At 36.1% G+C, this 16,144-nt stretch overlaps 1 protein-coding gene across 1 annotated transcript in view; it reads right to left on the reverse strand.

The window, feature by feature from the left end:
• Positions 1–8,283: 8,283 nt before the first annotated feature.
• Positions 8,284–16,144, reverse strand: part of TMEM242 (transmembrane protein 242) — a 47,979-nt gene continuing 40,118 nt past the window's right edge. Inside the window, exon 4 of the mRNA XM_069070298.1 lies at positions 8,284–10,594. Coding sequence (XP_068926399.1) covers positions 10,496–10,594 — 99 coding nt within the window. The 3' untranslated portion in view covers positions 8,284–10,495. The remainder of the gene's footprint in view (positions 10,595–16,144) is intronic.

The following is a 16,144-nucleotide window of genomic DNA, read 5'->3' on the forward strand; positions in this document are numbered from 1 at the left end:
TCTGGAAACCACCACACCTGCTGGTGATCCACTCTCCCGAAGTCCCTCCAGTTTGGGCTGGTTGGGACTCCTTGGGGCTAAAACAAGGGTCTCATGCGGGGCTGGGTCCTGCTCCCAGAATGTTGCAAAGGACCCTTTCTGCCGGCCTGCCAGGCTGCCTTCAGCGGGAGACTTGTTTCTCTCTGTCACTTTATGGGTTCTGTAGCTTTAAAATTTGTTTAGAGTCATTTTTATAGGTATTTGAGATGTTTATGGGGGGAGCACAGGGAGTTTTCCTGCTTCTGTGCTGCCATCTTGGCTCCACCCCCAATTGTTATTTTTCTTAAGACTTACTTTCTTCAAATCCTATGTTTTAGAGGAGGGGTGAACCATCATGGCAGAGAAAAGGAAGGAATTTGCCTGAGCTCTCCCAAATTCCTCTCCAAATAATTTTAAATAACAAGACAAATTCTGGAGTTGCAGAATCCACAAAACGACAGTGTGAAACAATTTTCCAGCCAAAGACAACTTAGAAGAATTACAGAAAAGGTGTGTCTCAGCAAGCTAAAGAGAAAGTATATTCCAGCACTGGTGGTGTCTGGGTAGGCCGGTGGGAGATCCTTAACCCCAGCACAATTCATTAACTGAGGCCCAATGTTTCCAGCACAGCATGACAGCTATGAGGCCTCTAGCCCCTGGCACAGCAGGTGAGTGGCTAGGCTGGGCAGGCCCAGTGCAGCAGGTGAGCACCCGGGACAGGCCTGGAGAGTCCAATGCAGCAGGCCAGAGGACAGGCCCCTGACCCCTAACACAAGAAATTTGTGACAGTGCTCCTTGAATCCCAGGAGCAGTGCTCAACTTTAAAAGTCATGAAATAGGCTGGAAAATGAGAAAAAAACAAGCAAAAAACCCCTGACTATAGAAAATTATTATGGCAACAGGGAAGATCAAAACATAAACAATGTCAAAACAGCTACATGCAAAACACCAAAGAGAAATATGAATTTGTCTTGGGCCCAAAAAGAACTCCTAGAACAGTTCAAAAAAGATTTTAAAGATCAAATAAGAGAAGTAGAAGAAAATTGGGGGAAAGAAGAGAGTCATGCAAGAGAATAATAAAAAAAAGAATCAACAGCTTGGTAAAAGAAGTACAAAAAATGGAAAAAAGATGTATAAAAATTCACTGGAAAAAAAAACAACTTCTTAAAAAAGTAGAATTGGCCAAATGAAAAGGAGACACAAAAATTTACTGAAGAAAACAACTCCTTAAAAAGTAAAATTAGCCAAATGGAAAAGGAGGCACAAAAGCTAACTGAAGAAAGTAATTCCTTAAAAATTGGAAGTGGGAAAATGAAAGCCAATGACTCCAACAAGCAAAAAATCAAACAAAAAATTAATTAGGTACTAAATAATCTAATCTTAAAGAAAGAGTGGATCTAAAGAACAAATCATAAAAACAATTTTTAAAAATTCATTAAAGAGGGATGGCTAGGTAGCACAGTGAATACAGCACTGGCCCTGGAGTCAGTAGGACCTGAGTTCAAATCTGGACTCAGACACTCAGCCCTAAAACTAGCCATGTGTCCTTGGGCAAGTTAATTAATCCCAATTGACCTCCAAAAAGCAAAAAAAAAAAATCATTAAAGAGAATGATGAGACAAAACACCAAAATTTATGGGATATAACTAAAGCAATACTTTGGGGGAAATTTGTATTTCTAAATGCTTACTTACATCAATAAAATAGAGAAAGAGCAGATCAATAAATTCATCATGCAACTAAAAAACTAGAAAAAGAACAAATTTTAAATCCCCAATTAAAAACAAAATTGGACATCTTGAAAATCAAAGGAGAGGATAATTAAATTGAAAGTAAGAAAACCATTGAATTAATACATAAAACTAGAAGCTGGTTTTATGAAAAAACAACAACAACAATACAATAGATGAATCATTGGTTAATTTGATTAAAGTAAATCAAATTAACAATATCAAAAATGAAAAGGGTGAATTTGCCACCAATCAAAAGGAAATTAAAACATTAGGAGCTGTTGCCAAATTATGTGCCATTAAATCTGACAATCTAAAGTGAAATGGATGAATATTTACAAAAATACAAATTGCCCAGATGAAGAGAAAAGGAAATAGAATACTTAAATAATCCCATATTAGAAAAATAAATTGAACAAGCCATCAATGAAAGAACTCCAATATTATGTAAACTATCTGGGAAAATAGGTGAAAGAGTCCCACTAAATTACTTTTACACCATAAATATGATGCTGATATCTAAACCAGAAAGAGCCAAAACAGAGAAAGAAAACTATAGAGCAATTTCCCTAATGAATATTGATGCAAAAAATTTAAATAAAATACTAGCAAGGAGATTACAGCACTATATCACAAGGATCAAAAACTGTGATCAGGTGGGATTTATACCAGAAATGTAGGATTAGTTTAATCTTAGGAAAACTATCAGCATAACTGACCAGATAAGTAACAAAACCAACAAAAATCATATAATTATCTCAATAGATGCAGAAAAAGTTTTTTAGAAAATACAACACCAATTCCTATTGAAAACATTAGAGAGCACAGGAATAAATAAAGCTTTCCTTAAATGTTAAGCAGTATTTATCTAAAACCATCCCCAAGAATTATCTGTAAAGGCAATACGCTAAAAACTTTCCCAATAAGACAGGGATAAAGCAAGGATACCCATTATCACCACTATTATTCAATGTTTACTAGAAGTGTTAGCTATAGCAATAAGAAAAAGAAATTGAAGGAATCAGAATGGGCAATAAGAAAACAAAACTATTACTATGGTGATATGATAGTATACTTTACAGATGATATGATGGTATACTTTGAGAATCCTAAAGAATCAACAAAAAAACTAGTTGAAACAACTTTGGTAAAGTTGCAGGACACCAAATAAACTCACATAAATCATCAGTATCTCTATATATTACCAACAAAGTCCAGCAGCAAAAGATAGAAATGAGAAGTATAGCTACTGTCAGAACTGGTTTCAAGGCCCACCTGTGACAACTCCCTCTGTGAATTTGGACAAGTCTCCTAAAATAAGATGTGACCTAGATTAGGTGCTCTTAACCTTTTGTGTTGTGAACTAATTTGTTAGTCTGATGAAAGTTATAGACCCCTTTTCTTTTTAAAGAAAGTCTTTTTAAAAAATTATAATTGAAGGAAAAACTAAATTTCACAGCTCACAATCTTAGAGACATCCTAGGCTCCTCACTATCTCCTCCCCACCCCAATCTCTTGCCAAGGGCTGTCAATTTTATCTGTGCAACACTGCTCCATTATGCCCTCTTCTCTGACACTGCCACCACTTTAGTGCAGACCCTCTTCACCTCACACCTGGTTTATTGCAATAGCCTGATTGTGGATCTGTCTCCCCACTCCAATTCATCCTCCATAAGCCACTAAAGTGATTTTCCTGAAGAACAGGTCAGACCATGTTACGCCTGCCCCCATTTGATATATTCTAGTGACTCCCTATTACCTCTAGGGTCAAATACGAAATGCTCCATTTGGTATTCAAAGTCCCTTGTAGTAGCCCCCTCCTACCTTTCCAGTCTTTACACCTTATTCCAAGACACAAACTCTCTGATTCAGTGACACTGGTCTCCTAGTTGTTCCATGAACAAGTCATTCCATCTCAGTTTGGGGCAGTTTTTTTCTGGCTGTCTCCCACGCCTGGAATTCTCCTTGTTCTGCTCTGACAACTGACCTCCCTGCCTTACTTAAATTACAAATAAAATCCCATCTTCCCCAACTCTTCTTAATTTTAGTGCCCTCCTATTAATTCCTATCGTCTATATAGCTGGTTGACACACTCATGTTCAGCTTTCTAATAATAAGGCTCTCTACACTTACCTAGTCTGGACTTTGTCACTGGAGTCCTTGCAGAAACCTCTATGCCACAATGAAGCATCAGAGGGCGTAAAGTCAACATCAACCATTTTGTTATCAGTCATTTCAGTTGTGTCTGACTCTTCATGATCCCATTTGGGATTTTCTTGGCTAAGATAATGGAGTGATTTGCCATTTCCTTCTCCAGCTCGTTTTGACAGATGAGGAACTGAGGCAAAGAGGGTTAAGTGACCCAGGGTCACAGAGCTAGTAAGTGTCTGGGGTAGGATTTGAACTCAGGAAAGTGAGTCTCCCTGACTCCTGGCTCAGCATTCTATCCATCATACCACATAGTTTGCACAACTATACACAGAAAAAATTAAGTTGTTGTCCAAAGGGAAGTTAAACTCAACAAATTTTAATTTCTTTTCACCATATGACTTTAGGTTGGTTTATTTTTCTTCAAAAATTAGGTTGCTGACTGAGGGGCTTTACAAACTCAACCTAGTACCTGAGTCACCAACTTATTCAAAGTAATAGAAATAATTATATTACTTGGGATAAGGCTCACAATTCACTTGAGGCTGATAAACGTTTTCAATTCAATTTCAACTATATTGACATGTGATAAAGTGGATATTTCTTATAATCACACCTTTAGCTCTGCTAGTATTTAGCAACAGGTTCTACATTCTGTATCCTTATTAAAACCCATTTTGTTTTAGTGAGGGACTACTACTTAAAGTTTATGTATGTGTATATATACACATTTACATATGTTACATATACTATATGAGAGGCATATTAATGTCTCTGTAGTATATACATATACATACATATGTGGATATTGGGACAGTTATGTAGCATAGCGGAATGTTAGACTTTTGAGTCAGAAAGTTCCAAGTTCAAATCCTGGCTCAGAAACTTAATAGCTGTGTTCCTGGACAAGTCTCTTTTCTCATCTGGAAATTGGGGATAATGGCATTTATCTTGAAGGGTGTGAGGATGAAATGACGTAATATTGTAAAGTCCTTTGCAAACCTTAAAAGTGCTACATAAAATGCTATTGTTACAATATATATTGTAAGGTTGTTTCCAAGGTCTGTTTTCCATTCCCAAGTTGTTTTAAGATCTTTCTCTATTTACCCTGAAAATAATCATAGGTCCACGGACAAATTTTTATGTGGCAGCAATAAATAACAAGAGTTAAGTATTTTCCCTGAATGAATGCAGAGTTCTTGTAAACATTTTCCTCATATTCTCTCTGCTGCTTTGTATGCCAGCCTGTGTGGGCAATGAAATTCTAAATTTAGAGTTTAATCCCCAACCAACATAAACAATGTCCTTAGTAAAAAAGTCTCCTTAATGTTGGTTTAGATGTGTGAGGGAAATAACTTGTATTATCCATCCTTTTAAAAAATTTCTAGTGCTCAGCCTCCATGAAATGGATTGCTTATGGAGAGATAATGTCTGCTCTGTTCCTTTTTAAGTCTGTGAAAAATGTCATCCTGGTTAATAGGGTGATTAAAACTCTTTATGCTCCAGGAGATAAATGTGATTATGTTTGTCATATACTACCCAAGATAAAGACAGCAAAGAAGGCAAACTTGAAATTCCATAACATTTCCCCTCTTCCATATCCAGGAACATTCAGAGCTCAATACACAGATGGTAATGCACATAAAAGAATGAGATTATCTGTTAAACATTTTTCCCTTCCATTAACCAATTTAACAATATGCTTTTGATATAAAAGAAACAGACAAATGACAAAATCTTCTGACATCTAAATTCTAACTGTAGAAAAACACTATTTTATTAGATTGTAAGGTTTTCATCTGTATTTTTTTAGCCTCTTAAAAAAACCCAAACCTTGTAGTCAATATAGGGAAATAATTTTAGTTGTGCATATATACCTTCCCAACCTCAGTCTTATCTCATTAGACCTCTGATTCATGACCATTCTTAGAATGTTCATAATCTGGAACTTTTTTTTTTTAGCATTTTTCATATTTCTGTTTCCTGTTCTTGAAGGTCATATCAATTAGGTCATACGGTTGATATTTGAAAAAAAAAATGAAATTTTGACAAAAATCCCCCAAGTTCCTAAGAAGTCAGGAATAACTTTTTAATAGAAAAAAATATTTTTCTACCATGTATTCTCATCTCTTCCCCTCTAAAAGACTATAATAAAATCACATTGCACAAAAATGCTACATTTAGTCCAAAAAAGCTCTAAAACTCTTGCTTAGGCATGTATTCAAAGGAAGCATGTGACAGTGGATAGAAAGCTGGTCAACAGAACAGGACTTGATTCCAAGTCATACCTCTAACATATACTGGCAATGTAAATCTAGAGAAATCATTAAACAAGCTCACTCCACTGTTCATCTGCAGTTCTTCTGGGTTTCAACTCCCTACAAGGAGTTCTGCCAGATTTCTTCACTGGTAAAAGGCAATGCTGTTGTTGCAGAGGTCCTAGAACCTTGCTGCTGGTTTAGGGGTCCTAGGACTGTTCTGCAGACCTAGAATGAATTAATGAGGACACTAGCAACGTATTTTGTGCTTTGTTTCCCAGGAACAGAGACTGCTGAGAACTTGCCTTGGGTCAAGATGAAGAAAAGATCTCTCTTTGGGTATTAAATGCTGTGCTTAAGCTTGTTGTAACTCTGGGGTAGATGGCCTTTTCAGTAGTGATCCAAGGGTGGGAAACTTTTGACTTTTTTGTGCTCTGTGACTGACCAAATGAATGTACTTTGTTTATGATTGGAAACTAATTTCCATTTGAGAAAAGGGTCTTTGGGATTGACTAAATGAATGTACTTCCCAGGGGTGGAGTAGTACTTAGAAATTATTGAATTACACTTGGTGAATGCTGTATTTTGAATTATGCTGTGTTTCGATTTATTCTGTTCTTAATTTGTCACTGAATAAAATGGAGAGTGGCTATGCTGGTATTTTGAACCTTGGGAAGTTGCCTTTGCTTGGCATTACAAACATGCAAACAAATACAGACAAAACAAGCTATATACAGAATAAATAGGAAATAATTAATTGTGGGAAAGCACTGAAATTAAGGGGAGTTGGGAAAAGCTTCCTTTAGAAGTGGGATTTTATTTGGGACTTGAAGCAAGTCAGGGAGGTCAGCAGTTGAAGCTAAGGAGGGAGAGTATTCCAAGCATTGGGGACATCCAGAGAGAATGCCCCAATCCCTCTTATTCATAGAATAGCCAGGAGGACAGTGTCACTGGATTGAAGAGAACATGTCAGGGAGGAAAGTGTAAGAAGACTGGAGATATAGAAGTGGGCTAGGCTATGAAGGGCTTTGAATGACAAGCAGAGCCTTTTGTATTTGATCCTCGGGGCAATAAGCAGCCACTAGTGTTTACTGAATAGGGGCAAGAGTAACATAATCTGACCTATGCTTCAAGGAAATCACTTTAGTGGCTGATGGAGGATGGACTGGAGTAGAGACTTGAGGCAGGCAGACCCACCATCAGGTTATTGCAGTAATCTAGCTGTGAGGTGAGGAGAGCTTGTACTACAGTGGTGACTGTGGCAGAGAAGAGGAGAAGGCATAATGGAGAGATTTTGCAAAGGTAAAACTGAAAGGCTTTGGCAAGAGACTAGGGGGTGGGGTTAGAGATAGTGAGGAATCCTAGTGGACTACAAGGATGAAGTTGCCCTTTGCAATAATAAGGTGTGTGGGGTGTGTGTGTAATGGGAGAACATTAAGGGGAAAGACAATGAGTTCCCCTTTGGACATACTGAATTTAAGATGTTTACTGGACATCCAGCTTGAGATGTCTGAAAGGCAGTTGGGGATTCGAGACTGGGGCAAGAAGGGTAGATTTGGGAATCTTGGGTATAAACCTCTCAGTGCCTCCAGGCAACTCTCTAGAACTACTGCATGAAGTGTAGAAGATCTAGTGATCTTCATTGGCTAAGGAAGTATCCTTCTGGAGAATTCCCTATACCAGTAGTATCAAGCATATGACCTGAAGGCCACATACGGCTCATATCACAACCAAGTGTATCCAAAGTGGATTAAAATGTAATTGGGAAATACATTTTAAAAATCTTTAACAAAACATAGATAATGTTAAGATGTGGTTTTCTAGGTCAACATGTGGCCCCCAGGGAGCCTTATGTATGATTCAGTAATGCTAGTTTGCATTTGAATTTGACACCACTACCTTACACCAATGAAATCGCATTACCAATTTCTTTTATAAAATGGCATAGACTGGTTTAACATTGAAAGCACATTATTTGAGGCATTTTGTTTCTTTTTTTCCCCCCAAGTATACCAGGTTAACAAACTCCATATCAAACTTACTTTGTACATGGCCATCATATTTGATCCACCTAATACTCGTTTTTAATGTCTTCAACAAAAGCATTATGAAGAAGCATTCACAATATATACTACTTCTACTCTGCCATTTATTTTGCCAATTAACACAAAAAGCATTCCAAGGTTTTCTGGGCTGGCTGTCATCAGCATTGATAGGTAATGCATATTACACAACTTGTATAGCATTAAAAGAGGAATGACAATGAGCTTTACAAAGAATAAAGGATATTCCTTGCATTTAACAGCTTACACTCCAAAAGTCTGTTTCAAACCATGGGCACTAAAAAAAATTAATCAATCATTAATTAATTCCAGCTCATTCCCTCAGAAATCTGTGACTTCTTTCCCCTCCCCCAATCTCATTCAGTGGAAGAATTCTGCATGCAAAGAAAAAAAAGAATCTTCAATTCTGGCTACAGATGGGTACAGGTATTTTCTGTAGTGCATACTCCATTTTTTTTCATACAGACCTAAATGCATACTATTCCATGCATCAGGGTACGTAATCCAGATACACACATTAGAAAAAAAAAGACCCAATTATTTTCTGACCTTTGTCTTCTTCAACCAAAGTTACAAACTCTCACCTAGGGGTGAGATTTGGTTTAAAATGAAAGATGGTGAGATGAACATTGAGACTCTATATATGTAGTCTTATAAACTTCATTATAATTTCTTTTTACTCTTAGATTTTTGTAATAAGCTCCATAAGAAACCCAGACACTGATTATACCTGTTTAATCACAATTCAGCAATTTGAATGTGGCATCATAGTTTAGAGAAAAATGCTAAATTATGCACTTGATATTTAATTTTTTATTTTTTATTAGAACTAAAAGGTTTCATAATAACAAATAAATTTCAAATGTACTTTATTAGACCTGATAGCTGACTAATTAGAGCTTAAGCAATCATAAAGAAACTTCAAAATTGCTTTTTCAACCAGATGTAGTTTCTCTGGAAAATTTACATATTAAAAATATTTTTCTTGTTCTTTTAAAAACTTTTAAGTCTCTGATAAATACAATGATTGCAATTAGGCACTGTTCTCCATATGTTTCTGTAAGAGACCACAGAGGAACAGAGTGTTTTCTTAATGACAAATTCCTTAAAAATTTACTCACAGAAAATTCATTAGAATCATTAGACTAAATATTGAATGTTAGACTCAATACCATGTGAGTTTTTGGTTAAACATATTTGTTAGGTGGGTGGGTGCAACATTATGCTACTTTCACTTTGATGCTAAGGTAAAATTGTAATCTAATAGGTAGTGTTCGGGAATCTAGCACCAAATTATCTCACAAAAGTACACTTCATACCAATGACAGCATGACAAAGACATCAAATTATTCTCAAATTACATTAATCTCTTGCTGGTTTTTTATTTCCCTCAAAGCATAAAGACATATAGAAATATGACAAATGGACTTTAAGTGGAGCACTGAATGAGTGAACAAAGGTCACAAAGCAAATGAAAAATCATTTCAAACAAATTATCTAATATTATGATGTGCACCAAGAGGTGAATGTTTGGGCAGCTCAGTTGGTTCTTAAAAGTGCCAGATATAGCCAGATAATCACACAACAGCCTGGGAGATTCCTGGGATAAACTTATTTAATTTAAAAGAATGAGCTACTATTATTTAATTATTAACTAGGGCCATAACAGTCAACTAGGATTCATTAAGCCCCTTCTATGTGCCAGGCACTATATTAAGCTCTTGGGATACAAAGAAGACAAAAAACAGTCCCTACTCTCAAGGAGCTTATGATCTAAAATTTTGTAAGCTATTTTTAAAATTTTGAAAATGAACCACCTTTAATTTTTAGCTTGGTTTTCCAACCTGGTGTTGAGAAGTAACAAAGGTTTATAAAGATTCCTGTTTGAATATTTATCATAAAATTTGGCTTCTCAAGTAAGAGATTTGCTTTTAAAGTTTACAGAAATATATCTAACTTTCTATATTAATATAACCTCCACAAAAGGAAGCTATTTACTTACCTAGGACTAATGTTCTTTAAAACAAACCTCCAAACCTTGGAAAACATGTACCTCTTCCATTTGATTTCAAAATAAAGCAAATGCAGAATGACTTTGAGTTTTCATAGACTACAGTGAAGATGCTGACAGCCACAGAGTTCATGTTCCATCAATGATTTGTTCACCTTCCTGGGTAGAAATCAATCTGGATCTTTTTCCTTTAAAGAGGAGGGTTATTGTGGTATTTCCAAGTTACTTTCCCTGTAACAGTCACTTTGGAATTCTTTCATGCTCGTCTCATTTGGATTTCAGTGCTTCCTCCCACTCGACAGATGACCCGGGGTTCTTGGGAATCACTGGAAATATTGATTGCATTTTACTCTGAAATTCTTTCATCTAAAAGAAAAAAAAATCAGTCATCAAATGTTAAAAGAAGGGGTAAATATCCAAAGCTATTACAGACTGACACCTTTGCTGACTGGATAAAATTGCATTGCTCATGGGTAAAGACCAAAGAGCAACACCTGCATACAAATAAAATCTAGCATCAAATTCTGGTTCTTTTGAAAGAAAAATAGAATTCCTTCTTTCCACATTCCAAGTAAGTATTCATCTATGGACTTTAAAAACATATAAATCTCCCATATTATTATAACTAGTAAGATGTCTCTAATTACTACAAAAAAATGGTATTCGTTGTTGGCTTTCAATTTAAAAGGATAATGCTGGAAAGGTGTTGCTATGTATCTGAAAAAATATGTATCCAAATCCTATGGAGTTATGTATAGGGATATACTTTATTTAAGAACTGGAATTATAAAGTAATGAAGCTTTTTTAAATCCTAAAACAAACGATACACGATTTATACCTCTAAATGACTGTTTCCCCTTTAAATGAAGCCACCTTGATAGAGTATACACTTATTTCAGTGATGTTTCTTTTGCTCAAAACATTCTGGTAACACTTCCTTTGATAGTGTCTTTAAGGCCTCTGGGGTATATTTTCTAGAATATCAAGGCTGGATTTGTAAAAAGGCAAAAGTTATTTAGAGTCAAGTCTGATGAATAATGTAAATGAACAACTAATTAATAACATTAAAAAAAAAAAACCAACACACTCTAAAGTGATTTTTGGAAACATTTTCAGCAATGGAAGAATCATTAAGAAAAACTTACAATCTTCTGAGGTAATTATCTTGAATGACAAGAGTAACGGAAGGTCTCAGAATCTCTGATACCTTCTCCAGTCACCAAGCCTACCTTCTTCTGAAACTTTGTATTTCTGTGGAAGGCATCTTCATCCTTCTAGTCTACCAGGCTTACAAGTCTGGCATTATCCTTATTGTTCACTCTCTATAACCTCACATAGCCACTCAGTTGCCAATTCCACAACATCCTCTAGCCACAGGATAACCAGCCCACTTCCATCCCTGATTGTCTCTCATCTACATTACTGCAACAGCTCACTAAACTGGTCTACGTGGCTTAGGTTTCCCCTCTCCAGCCTCTCACACAGTTACTAAAGTGATCTTCCTGAAGTACAGGTCTAAACATATCACTCCCTTGCTCAACAAGCTAAAAATGGTTCCCTTTTGCCTCTAGGATAAAATTCCTGTTTGGAATTTAAAGCATGTCACAATCTGGTCCCAAGCTGCCTCTCCGGTTATTAAATATTATAGCCCTTCCCACACTACGGTTCATTCAAACTGGCCTTCTAGTTGTCCTTCATACATGATGACAGTGTCTCTGTGCACTGGCTGTCCCTTGGAATTAAAATGTACTCCTTCCTCATAATCATTCCTTAAAATCCCTTGGTGTTTTTTCAAGACTAAATTTAAACACTGTCTTCAAAATGAAGCCTTTCTTAATCTCCCTAGCTCTTAGTGCTCTCCCTCTTAAAACTTACCTTGCATTTATTTTGAATTTACTTACATACACACATGTTGTTTTCCCCATAGAACATAAGCTCCTTGAGGGAAGTGAGTATTCCATGTTTTCCTTTGTATCTCCAGAGCCTAGTGCCTACTACACAGCAGGTGTTTAATAAATGTTTGTTGACTAAAAACCTTCATTTGAATATATAAATGTTGATATATATTTTTCTTAAGCCCTCAAACCAGTCCTATGTTTATTTTTGTTCTTGCCTCCCAATCTTCTCAGTTTATGCAGGGATATGAAAGTGAGTACAGAAGGAACTTATAAGTACTTGACTCAGATTAGAGTTTCAGAAACTGGAAAACCTAGTAGAAACAAATAAGGTCAAAGAAAGGGAATATTTAAAAATAATAAGATCCCAGTGAATACTTTCTTTGAAAAAAGGCACAGGACATGGCAAACAATTAACAATGAAATAGATTATATTTTTAGCATACAGGAAAGAATTAATTTTTCTGGGGCAGCTAGGTGGCATAGTAAAAAGAGCACCAGCCCTGGAGTCAGGAGGACCTGAACTCAAATGCGGCCTCAGACACAATGCTTACTAGCTGTGTGACCTTGGGCAAGTGTAGCAGCAAGCACCCCAGTGTCCCCAGGGTGCCTGCTCATACAGGTTCTTGGATCTGCTTTGTTAAAGGAAAGCAACTCAAAATGGGTTAACAAGCTTACTTTAATCAGTCAGACATATATCGTTTACCTTGTTCAGGAGAAAAGGTCAGCACCCTGAACCTCAAAGTATACAGGCAGAATTATCAAGACAGAAACAGATCAAGTAGACAGATTTCCAAACTGTCCAACCATTACATCCATACCCAGTCAACATCTGGGTTTCCACATTCTGGGTTTTTCAAAGCCGGGGGACTCTCAACAACGGCTTCCCAGAATTCAGATCAAATCACAGAACACTTCTCAAAGTGAGTCCCAAAACAAAGCTACACATCAGGGCTTATATAGCCTTCTCCTGGCTCAGAGAATGTAACAACCTTATTGACTCACTGGCCAATCAAGAAGTATCTACTGAAAAACAAGCCTCCCACCCCAGGCTTCAGGTGCACATTAGCCTAGGGGCAGGGAAGACCTTCAAAATTTACATTCTTAATACAGCAAGTCACTTAACCCCAATTGCCCTGCCCTTCCCCCTCCAAAAAGCAAAAAGCAAAAAACAGGATTCATTTATCATGTGGGAAATCATTCCAGAATCTGATGTCTATGTACAGTCAGCCTCTTGGCTTGTTAAAACAAAAATATCAATCAAAAGAAGAATCAAAATGATTTTTTAAATGGTATAAAATTAAAATAATTCCAACAACTTACTTAAACAAGTTAGTGACACTGGAAGCTGGGAAATAACTGGAGAAAAGGACATCAACATTGACTATGGTAATTTTATATAGAAATTTTAACTGATTTAAATCAAATGCAATAACTAGAAAACACAAAGGCCTAAAAAGCAACTTGGTTAGAAAAGACAACAAATAAGAAAGGTAGCAACCAAGGACAACATGGATTTATAAGATTTTATTAAATCCAAAACACTAGATTTTATGAGAAAAGTAATATATTTGTAAAACCTTATGGGGAAGGATAGTTGGAAGATTATGAATAGTGTCACTCTGTAAACAGTAAGAAATCAATGAAGGGAAAAACCAATATAAAGAAAGTTTGGTGAGAGATCCAACTAAGCAAAATCATCTCAGGATAAAACTGGAAGGACAAAAGATGAAAAAATTTTTTTAACAAACCCTTTTCACCATCAAAGAGAGTCCACCATCACAAAACAATTCCAGATGTGCATATAAATGAGGTGGAAATGGCACTTAAGAGAACAAAGATGGGAAGAACAGCTAGACAAGGTCAAATGTACACAGGAGAGATGTGGCCTGAAGAAGCAATAATTTTGCAGGAGTTGAGAAATCAGTTCTCAAGGTATCTAAAAGAGGGAAAGATATCACAGGCATGGGGAAAATCTTGGACATTATTATCAAAAAGGTGATCAAGAGAACATCAACAACTACCCAACTTACATGTATGCTTTCCTATCTATATAAAATTACGAAAACAACAGACATGTATTGAGGGAATCCTCAATGAGAATATTAATAAGCAGGCCTCCACAAGTAATATTTCATAGCCAATTACATTTTTGCCATCATACAACTGACAGACGGCTATTCAGAATAAAAGATTCCCCCACCCTCCTTGCTTATTACCTTATAACTATATTTAAAATTAATTCAAGAGGTTAAACACTTCTTTAAAGGCTTTTCACCAATAAAATGCTTCCCATGCATATGTTAAAAATTATTTAAGTTTCTTTAAAAAACTTAATAACAAGAGATAACATAGTACAACAAATCTGAGACCATTAACATCAGGGGAGGCATTAAACAAGGAGATACGCTTGCCAGAGGTATTCACCACTGTTATGGAAGAGATCTGTTGTATAGTACAAGTTAAAAAGAGATTCTGTATAGACAGTAAGGTCCTCCAGATATTCCAATCATGAGTAACATTACATTGATCACATCAAGTTCCAAAATATCACAAAGCCTCCTGGGTGAAATTAATAATGACTCAAAAGTTTGGCCTATCTGCACAAGAAAAAAAAAAAGAATATTGTCCAGTCTATGTTAAGAACTGGAATCAGAATTTTTAAAAATGGGGATCGCAAAATGAACTGCCTTTGGGAAACTGCAAAAAAATTTTAATGACCCCCAATTTCTCACTGAAAGAAAAGTCCAGATTCTTAAGATCAATATTCTGTAAGAATACTAGTCATTCCGAACTGATAAATGGTCAAAGTATATGAACAGGCATTTTTCAGAAGAAGAAATCAAAGCTAACTACAGTTACAAGAAAAAAATGATCTAAAAATTACTATTGATTAGAGAAATGCAAATTAAAACAACTCTGAGGTACCACTTCATACCTATCAGATTGACTAATATGACAGAAAAGAAAAATGACAAATGGTGGAGGGGATGTAGAAAAATTGGGACATTAATACACTGCTGGTAGAACTGTGAACTGATCCACACATTCTGGAGAGCAATTTAGAACTATGCTCAAAGGGCTATAACGCTGTGCTTATACCCTTGGATCCAGCTGTATCCCAAGGAAATCTCCCTCCCTTGCAAAAGATGGAAAGGACCTATATAGAGAAATATTTTTAGCAGCTCTTTTTGTAGTGGCAAAAAACTAGAGATTGACGCCATCAATTGGGGAATGGCTGAACAAGTTGTGGTATATGATTGTGACGAAATACTATTGTGCTTTAAGAAATGACAAGCAGAATGCTTTCAGATAAACCTGGACTTATATGAATTGATGCAAAGGGAGAAGAACCAGAACACTGCACATAGTAATGGCAATACTATATGATAATCAACTGTGAATGATTTAACTATTCTCAGTGATGATCTAACACAATTCTGAAGGACTTATGATGAAAAATGTTATCTACCTCCGCAGAAAGAACTGATGGAATCTGAATAGAGATGGAAGCATACTTTTTTTTTTGTCTTTTTAGAGGGGAGAAGGCAGGGCAATTGGGGTTAAGTGACTTGCCCAAGGTAAACAGCTAGTAAGTGTTAAGTGTCTGAGCCTGGATTTGAACTCAGGTCCTTCTGACTCCAGGGCCAGTGCTCTATTCACTGTGCCACCTAGCTGCCCCCTTAATTTTTTTTTAATTTTTCTTTTATGTCTCTGCTTTCTTTTGCAATACAGCTAATATAGAATATAGAATAGAAATGTTTTGGATGACTGCACATGTGTAATCTTTATCAAATTGTTTGCCTTTTCAAGGAAGGGGGATGGTAAGAAGAGAGAATTTGGAACTCAAAGTTTTTTTTTTTAATAATGTTAAAAACTGCTGTTAATGTAAATGAAAATACTATTAAAATTTATTTCTGCTAAAAAAATCAATATTCCACAAAAAAGAATTAAATTTTTTTTTGCCTTTTTGGAGGGCAATTGGGGTTAAGTAACTTGCCCAGGGTTACACGGCTAGTT

The sequence above is a fragment of the Petaurus breviceps genome, unplaced genomic scaffold, assembly GCF_028583685.1.
Source record: "Petaurus breviceps papuanus isolate PSGF00001 unplaced genomic scaffold, PetGlider_PUasm1.0 90808, whole genome shotgun sequence".
NCBI lineage: Eukaryota > Metazoa > Chordata > Mammalia > Diprotodontia > Petauridae > Petaurus > Petaurus breviceps.